The sequence below is a fragment of the Castanea sativa genome, chromosome 10 (genome assembly GCF_040712315.1).
Source record: "Castanea sativa cultivar Marrone di Chiusa Pesio chromosome 10, ASM4071231v1".
Lineage (NCBI taxonomy): Eukaryota > Viridiplantae > Streptophyta > Magnoliopsida > Fagales > Fagaceae > Castanea > Castanea sativa.
The window spans coordinates 7,409,596-7,418,874 of record NC_134022.1 but is presented as its reverse complement, the minus strand read 5'-3'; the positions used below and the strand labels follow the sequence as shown (position 1 = coordinate 7,418,874).

The window sequence follows — 9,279 nt, the reverse complement described above, 5'->3', positions numbered from 1 at the left end:
AACAATGAGGAGCAAACCCCACTGACTAGGCAACAAAAATGGTTTTATGTTTGTACCTATTCTGTTTGTTGCAGACTCGTAAACTTTGAACTTCAAATATGAAGCTTTTAATAGTACACACATCCACTTACTTCTAGTTAGCCAAAAACACTAACACTATATTCCTTACTTATTACATTTCAAGAACAAGTCATATGCTTCCTATTGGCTTGTCCAGCACTTCTAATATGCTTGAGATATTAAAATGAATTATTATCATCTTCTTCCTATTGGCAAGATTTTATTAATGGATGAAGAACCTCCAAAAGTATATAGGGGTATACTATGGGAATAATTCAATCAGCATCTTAAATTACAACTAAATTAAATTAAGATACCAACTAAACTATTTTAAGTAGCTATAGATTGAAGATTTCTTGTCCATATTGGATAGCATGGAAAAATTTGTTTTCTTCTTTTCTTTTTATACATTCAATTTGGCATTTTTAGATTCGAGAGAACTTCAATATGTATGCGACTTATAGATTGGACATAGAAACATCAACATAGCAAATAGACAAGTTTATTCAAAGTTCAAACTTACACCAGTTGTTGAAGCCAAGCAACTGGTCACATCTTGCTTTCAATAGTACCCTTAAAATCTCCTTTATCAAAAAAATCTTTCTTAGAAATTCTTAAATTACAACAAAGTAAAGTTTGATAACAAGCTGACATGGAATTAAATAAATTTTATTCTACTAAACTTGGTAGTTGGTATAGCTTATTTAAATGGATAAAAATGGAGGGATTAACTAAATTCCATAGACTAGATACAAATTAAAAGTATTTGATTACCACAATAGTGTAGTCTCAAAACCAAAAACATCTATGTGAAATATATTGTGTTGAGGCCCTCTTAGCTACTAAAAATAAATCAACATACTTACCATCATTATTAGGCAGCAGGCCTTGTACACAACTAAGTTGGAAGGCTAATGATACCCTTAGCAGCTCGGTCAATGGTGCAATAATATTTGTCTATGTGTTAATTCATGATCATGCCCCACAAAAATCGGTCTTAGATGTGAATGAGTTTTCAAATCATCACCAGCAATCTTAACCTACTTCTAAGTAGATAATTTTGAAAGAGAAATGAAGCTATATTGAGCAATATAAACCATGACACCATTAGAGCCAACTAAATCTAACCTAAGATACTCATAGAGCCTGGACTCCATAGATGTCCTGGATTAAGGCTCTGGACTAAGCACTTGGCCGGGACAGTAACCTCCTGAACAATATGGATGTTGAAGATAATGAGTAATACCTAAAAATTAAATCTTTTCAAAGAGAGAGCGCTCGCATGCGTTCACACACACACACACACACACGTGTGAGTATATATATAGATCTTAGTTCAGTCTAATTTTGGTTCCACAAAAATGAAGAAAAATTTCAAAAGATGAAAGGAAAAAAAAATTAGAAAAGAAAATTCTAAGCTTCTTTTGTCTTTACACACACACAAACACAAAGGTGCTCTTGGCAAAGTTAGATGTCTATAAGAATCTATGATAATGAAATCTGATTAGTGTCAAGGTAGCAGAAATTGTTGTGCACACATGTAAACAAATTTAAAAAATGAGAGGGAATTGTTTTCATTAATAAAGTGACTTTAAAAGTTGCAAATAATATGGTTGATTTCACGCACAAAAGTACTACCTCTAGCGAATAAGAATCAGTTATTTTATATGGCACCTAACTAATGAACCAAAGTCAAAGCAACAAAATAAAGTAATAAACAACCGCCTAAGAGCACTTAGACCACATAGAAACTTTCATCAGTAACATAGGCGTGATAGGTAAATTTGAGGGAATTTGGCGGCAAGAATTTGAGGAGTGAGTGTGAAGAAGAAGAAGAAGGTAGAGAGAGAGAGAGAGAGAGAGAGAGAGAGAGAGAGAGAGAGCTTATTGATTAGGGATAGGTGTGATAGGTGAGAGTGGGGATATAGGGTTAATTTGATTTTTTTACACCAAAAAAATAAAAGAAAAGAAAATAAATTAAGCACTCTGGCGTCCAAAATACATAGCCCTAACTTTTTTTACTAGCAGTGACGAAACCTTATTTCGTCATCAATGAAACTTAATTTTTTAAATAATAGTGACGAAAACTTATTTCATCTCCAATGAAATGTAAATCTTATATATTGGATGACGAGATTAGTATTTCATCACCTATTGTCTGTATTTGGTGATGCAAACCTTTCATCACCATAGATCTCACTTCTGGTGACGAAAATGTACATCACCATAGATAATAGCACAGATCGCACCCAAAAAAACCAATGGTGCCTTTTTATTTCATGAGCTATAGTGACGAAAAACTTATTTCGTCAACAATATGAATATCTTTAGTGACGAAATATTGATTTCGTCATTGTAGTAAAATATTTTATCAAAATTGGTGACGAATTTAGTTTTTCTCACTAGATTTTGTCACCATAGCCCACTTTTTTGCTGTAGTGAATGAACTATCAACTATAATTAAAAAAAAAAACCAATGACTAACTATCAAATTAATGAATTATATTCAACTGTTGTAAATCAACCATAAAATAATTCAAAAAGTTTTTTGACTAATCAAAGTCTATTAAATATATTTTTTTATTGAAGTTTTAAATGGTTTTCTTTATTTTTCTATCTTTTAATAATAATAAAAAATTTCCAAACTGTTTTTTTTAAGATAAAAATAATAAAAATTATTAGGTTACTAGCAAAATATATATTTAGTAAGCATAATTTAACTCAACCACTTTAAGTATCATAGTGGTTAGGTGTTTAATATTAAAGTCTTCCTCTAATATGTCTCAAGTTTGGCAAGTAATTCTTAGGTACTCTTGGTGTACAGAGAATGATACTCTCTCTTCTCACATTCATGGTGGAGTCCATTATGAATGTGAGAGGAGGGAGCACCATTTCCCCGTACTCTGGAAGTATTTAAGAATTTTTCAAGTTTGACACCCCTCAATCACTTTAACTCAATCTCTCTCTTTTTTCTTATTCTATTTCTGTTTTTGTTTTTTGTTGCTACATACTATTCTTTTGTCACACATTATAATTACATTAAAAGCATTAACATAATTTACTCCAAGTAAAGCTCTGTTACCAAGTTTTAAAGAAGTTTAAAATAAAACTTCAAAATTCTATAAATTTATTTTTAAATTATGCTAAAGTTAAAAAAAGTTTCTTTTTTTTTTTCTATGAAATCTCTATTTTAAGCCGTATGCTTTGACACATAAGTCAAAATCACTTTTATTCTTTTATTCTTTTATTATTACTATTTATTTTATATTTCAATTTCATTTTTTTTAATGTATATATTGCTTTTACTTATCAAAAAAATACTTTACATTTATTTTTATTAAACCGCATGCATCACACATACATAATTTCAAAGTTATGAATTTTGTACCATACTAGTCGGTACAATTGAGAAATAACACACTGGTCACCCAAAGCAGTGTATTCATCCCTATTAAAACGTACTAGTTTAGATACAAGAGCGTTTCAGCAAATCGCTTCCAAAATATTTTATTTTCTTGACTAATTCAAATTGATTAATATTGGTTATTGTTTAGTAGTGTCAAGAATTTTACTTCAATTGACACATCTTAGTTCTTCTAATAAAAATGTCAAGGGCTCAAATCTCCTTTCTTTGTGGTTGTGGTATCGAATTTTATATATACACCAATTTCACAAAATTCTAATGTCTTTTGAAATTTGGGTCCTCACAGCCTACGTGATAATCCCAATCTTTTTAATTTTTTGTTTTCTCTTCTTTTTTTGTAAATTACATCTATCATTCTTTAACAAATTGTTATACCTGATACGATGCTAATGGGTTTTCACTTGCCACTTGCCACTTGCCACTTGCCAATTGTGTGTGGGGGTGGGGGGTGGGATTATATATGTTACTTGTGACGTGGTGAATATTCTCCTAGTAATTAGTTTTTGTAGAAATCTTTGTACATATCACATTGCCTACAAATTGAGGCTGCAATGTTATCATAGAAGACATTAATTCACAATTTATGATTGTTTACCATAATGATCATATTGTCATCTTGGAGCAATTCATTCATTGTCTAATCTATATATCACTTCACTTGTTTAGGTGTGGTCTTTCCCTGCACTCCCATTCAAAAAGCTTCTTCGTGCATGATTGACCTAAATAATTGACAACTTTCTTTCTTCTTTTCTTAGCACTTAAAAGACCGATAACGAAGGTGGGGCACTCCTTTAGGAAAAGAAAGCTTTGAAAATTGTTAAACGATATCTAGAAAAGTTTCTTTGTTCTTTGGTGGAAAAAGAGGTGGATCTCCACCATTTCATGCATTGTGTTAAAATAAACATTAGCAGTGCTATTACTATATTGGCTTTTACGCTTTACTCTAAAACACCCTTTTCTTTGTTTTCAGTGATTAAGGAGTTGTTTGGATTTTGGTGTTCCATCACTCATCACTTAAAAATGGTGGAACCCATGGAGATGCAACCAAAGAAGTCAATACCGTACCGAAAGCTGTACCAGTTTGGCCACCGGTATGATATATTTCGGATACCGGTCAATACCGGTGTACCGTTTCGGGTTTACCGCTATTTTATATATTTAATACACACACACACAAAATCTCTATTTATACACACATACACACACAGACTTTCCAACTTTTAGTCTCATAAATACCTTCCATTTCAACTATTGTATACTAATTGATATAGCAACCTAAAGATCAACTGGAAATTAGAATTAGTGTAGGTAAAACAGTTAAAAAAGAAGAAAATGGAACTCTTAGGGTCTGTTGGGTTGGAGGAGTAGAAAAGTGGGAGGATGGAAAATATTTAGTTTTCCCTCTTGTGTGTTCGGTTGGAGGGGTGGAAACGTGGGAGGGTGGAAAGCTCTTTTGCTCGGTTGAAGAGAAAAATAGAAGGATGGAAAATGTAATTTATATAAATTGACTATTATACCCTTGTTATATAATATGTAAGAAATAGATTTATTTGTACTCATTACATAATATAAAATTTATCATATCATATATATAAATTATTATTATTATTATTATTATTATTATTATAATGTAAAAATTAGATTAGGTCACATTGAAAAAAAAAAAAAGAACGTTTAGGTAACGTTAAAAAAAAAAAGTTCAAGTAACGTTGAAAAGAAAAGAAAAAAAAAGAGAGAGAAAAGAACGTTGAAAAAAAATAGATGGGAAGAGGGTATTTTTGTAAAAGCGCTACCATAATACTTTTTTCTTCCTTCCGATTTGGAAGGAAAAAAAATGTGGGCCTGTAGAGAAAACTTTCTCCTCGGTTTTCTCTCCTTCCTATTTTCCATCTCCAAACAAACAGTGAAAAACATTATTTTCCACCTTATTTTCCTTCCTCTATTTTCCATCATCCTTATTTCCCACCCAAACGGACGGACCCTTAATTCAAACACCAAATCCAAATTAAGTAAAAGAATTGGAGAGATCAAAGGTTAGGTAAAATAATGAAATTATCTACAAAATACTTTCATTATCGATTATTTTAGAGACAAAAATTGACACAATTAAAAAAAAAAAAAAAACACAGCATTTTGAGTTTCGGTCTAATACGGCCGGAATTCGCCAGTATGGCTGGTATGCGGCCGGTATTTTTTCCGATACGAAATAGGAGGGTACCTGTACCAGTGCACTGTACCGGCCGGTACGGTATGATATCAGTAACACTAGATGCAACTTGTTTAGATTTGTTTTCAAGTTTTGTTGCCATCACTCAATTCTCACATTTTTGAGTAGTGAGTTACAAAAACTGAAAATGGTGGGACCCATGGAGATGCCGCTTGTTTGGATTTGTTTTCAAATTTTGTTTTCATCACTCAATTCTCAAATTTTTGACTTTTGAGTAGTGAGTTACAAAAACTGAAAACAAGTTTTGGGTGTTTTTGAGTTATGGAAATTGAGTTATGATGGCATTTTTGTAAATATACACACATGTGAGGGATCCACGATCAGAGCATTGTCACCTCAGGTGCACCCACCCCACCAATGGCTCCTTCTCAGTTTTCACACCATAAATCAACCCACACAAAAATATCCCACATCCAACCTCAGAGTTCCTCACACACACCTTCATCCCAGCCACACCTACTGAGCCCCACCTCAACCAACCCGCGTCGGCTTGAGCTCAGACCGGCGAACACAACGCTGTTGCACCTTTCTTGCAACCGTAGACCTCTTTCTCGGGAATTTCACCAAAACGAAGGTATATCCACCACGATGGGCACAAGGTACGCCTACTGGGTGACAGTGGAGATCGGCACCCGAGGCAAAAACTTGAATTTCCTTCGCTGGGTTCGTCGAGGGTTTTGGGAGAATATGTGGGCTGAAGGGGAAAAAGAGGTGAAAATGGTTTGCCGTGAATGTATACGCGGGTAGGCTAATCGTGAGCCTGACATGGTGCTCAGGCAGTGGATCCAACAGAAAAGTTAAAGTTTTTGAGTTATCAGAAGTTGGAAACAAGTGCCAAACATGCCACCTTAGGAAGTTGGAGAATTTTCGGTGATAAGTGACGGGTTATTGAGTGAAGAGTGATGGGTATTGAGTGATGAGTGATGTGTGAGGGGGTCTCCTACATCCAAACAAGGCCGAATGATGGGTAAGCTTTAGGCATGATTGGGTTGCCAATCAGATTTGAATATTTATATTTTGATTTAAGTATAACTATATGCTGTATAATCAGGTGTAGTTCTGTGCGTATATTATGAATATCCCCTAGTACACAATGGATTGTCACAATTTAATCCTTACATTTTTCTATAAAAGTGTGGATTGGAGGCAGTTGTATTGTATAGCCAGCAAAGCCAATGCTTTATTATAACATTAGTTTTTTCAATAGACTTTTTCGTAAGACTCTTACAAAGCCTAAAAGGTGCTGATATAGTTTTTAAGTTTTTACCACATACTATCAGGTGCAACATAAGGGCCACCTAGCAAATCATGGCAGAGCAAGTGGAACTTGCAACCATCAATACTGGAGGAACAAGCTTCCTAAGAAGTTGCTTCAACGGAATCAATGCTTTGACAGGTTCTTGTTTTCTCTCTTTCTTAGGGCTAAAGCTATTTTCCTGTTAACGCACGACACAAATATTTATAACTCACATGGTTTCAAATTTCCAGGGATTGGCCTGATAACAATTCCTTACACACTTTCGCAAGCTGGATGGATAGGCCTCTGCCTTCTTCTTGCAATGGCATTTACTACATGCTATACTGGCTTACTACTTCAACGATGCTTGGAGTCAAATCCATCAATTAAAACCTACCCTGACATAGGCTATCATGCTTTTGGACGTAAAGGAAGAATTATTGTTTCAACTTTCACATATCTAGAGCTCTATATAGTCCCAACAGGAATTTTAATACTAGAAGGAGATAATTTGTTCAAGTTATTTCCAAATGTTAGCATGGAAGTAGCAGGACATTACATTGGAGGAAAAGAAATTTTTGTTATAGGTTCAGGGCTTGTGATTTTACCTACAATGTGGTTAAAGGACTTGCGGTTGCTTTCATTTGTATCAGCGGGTGGTATCTTGTCGTGTGTTATTGTCATCACCTCCATTTTGTGGGTTGGTGCTGTTGATGGAGTTGGGTTCTCTAGCAAAGGAAAGCTATTTGAATTGGCTGGAATTCCAACTGCTATGAGCTTGTATGCCTTTAACTATGGTGCTCATCCAGTGTTCCCAACCTTATACTCTTCTATGAAAGATAAAAACCAATTTTCTAAGGTAATTCATGTACATGTGTATTAAAATCTTTACAATTTTCAAATACAAAAAGTTTGATTAGTCAATTACAATTCAAAACAAATTTAACTAATGGTTGAATTCATTATATAGGTCTTGTTCGTCAGCTTCAGTCTAAGTACTCTCAGCTACATATTAATGGCAGTCCTTGGTTACTTAATGTTTGGCCAGGATGTACAACCTCAAGTGACATTAAACCTACCCACAAGCCGAGTGAGCTCAAAGATAGCAATATACACGACTTTAGTTGGTCCAATCGCTAAGTATGCTCTAATAGTTATGCCTATTGCAAATGCTATTGAAAGTCGCTTACCTCGATACTACAATATCAAGCTCATTTGCATATTCTTAAGAACACTGTTACTGGTTAGCACAATCATTGTTGCTCTGGTTTTTCCATTTTTTGGGATACTAATGGCACTTGTTGGGGCAATTCTTACTATCACCGTCTCCATTATTCTTCCATGCTTGTGTTACTTGAAGATTTCTAAAGGTTATCAAAAGTGGGGTTGTGAAGTTTTGATTATTGTGGTAATCATGATTAATGCCGTTTTGATTGGGGTTATAAGCACATATTTTTCTCTAAAAGAAATAATAAAAAATCTGTAGGATTTTATTTCTTTCTCAAAAGCCAGGACATGTAATAAGAAAAATGATTAGACTCAGGTGACTTAAGAAAAAAAAAAAATCCTCATATTTCTGTAGTGATGGCACACAGCCACTTGTTGGAATTTTTACTTTGTGGTAATATTTTTATTGTCTCGTCTTATTGAAATGTATAAACTATATTTTCATTGTGTCCAATCTTGCTAAGATACTGGAAACTTTATTCATTCTCGAAAAAGTTTGGCTACAACTTTATTTAATATCTTTTTATTGAATGTGAATTTTGATAATTTATTTTTGAGTTATATTTTCTTTTTATATTTTCATACTTGTAAAATTTTCAGAAAATAAAAAATAAATAGGTATGTCATCAATTAAATGTTCAATTTTAAGTTTTTGTAGTCTAAAATTATGCATAAAAAATAAATTTGTGAATAAAATAGTAAATAACATTTGATTGACATGAAATTTGACATGTGTGTTAAAAACATAAAGAACATGCAATTTAACAATTAGATATTTAAAATATATTATCATGTTAATTTTTTAATTAAGAGTTGTTGCCAAATTTTGTATTTTAATTAAGGCTAATCTATATTTTGGTCTCTTAAGTTTAGGATTTTTCATTTCGATCCACCAAGTTTGATTCCTTTCAAAATGAATTTTTATATCAATCTCCACCTTGACTGATCTAGCCATTAAGTGTCAACAAAACAATCTTATTTAGTTGTTTTTCCTCTTTCTTAACAGTCTCATATTAGTCACAAATATTGAAGGAATCATTGAAGGAGCATTTGAAAAGAAAAGGTTTGGCTCTGACCATGAATAGAAAGATGACACAAGTTCTG

The 9,279-nt window shown here is 33.2% G+C and overlaps 1 protein-coding gene across 1 annotated transcript; it reads left to right on the top strand.

The window, feature by feature from the left end:
• Positions 1–7,019: 7,019 nt before the first annotated feature.
• On the top strand, positions 7,020–8,434 carry LOC142612955 (amino acid transporter AVT1I-like). The gene is made up of 3 exons (XM_075785132.1): positions 7,020–7,107; positions 7,200–7,807; positions 7,919–8,434. The coding sequence occupies exons 1-3, from the start codon at positions 7,020–7,022 to the stop codon at positions 8,432–8,434; spliced, it is 1,212 nt and encodes a 403-aa protein (XP_075641247.1).
• Positions 8,435–9,279: the final 845 nt, after the last annotated feature.

Bases quoted from the DNA above. Each gene is read 5' to 3' on its own strand.
- LOC142612955 (XM_075785132.1), top strand. From the start codon at position 7,020: ATGGCAGAGCAAGTGGAACTTGCAACCATCAATACTGGAGGAACAAGC. The intron at 7,108-7,199 runs GTTCTTGTTTTC...TCAAATTTCCAG, and splicing joins CGGAATCAATGCTTTGACAG to GGATTGGCCTGATAACAATT. The intron at 7,808-7,918 runs GTAATTCATGTA...TTCATTATATAG, and splicing joins ATAAAAACCAATTTTCTAAG to GTCTTGTTCGTCAGCTTCAG.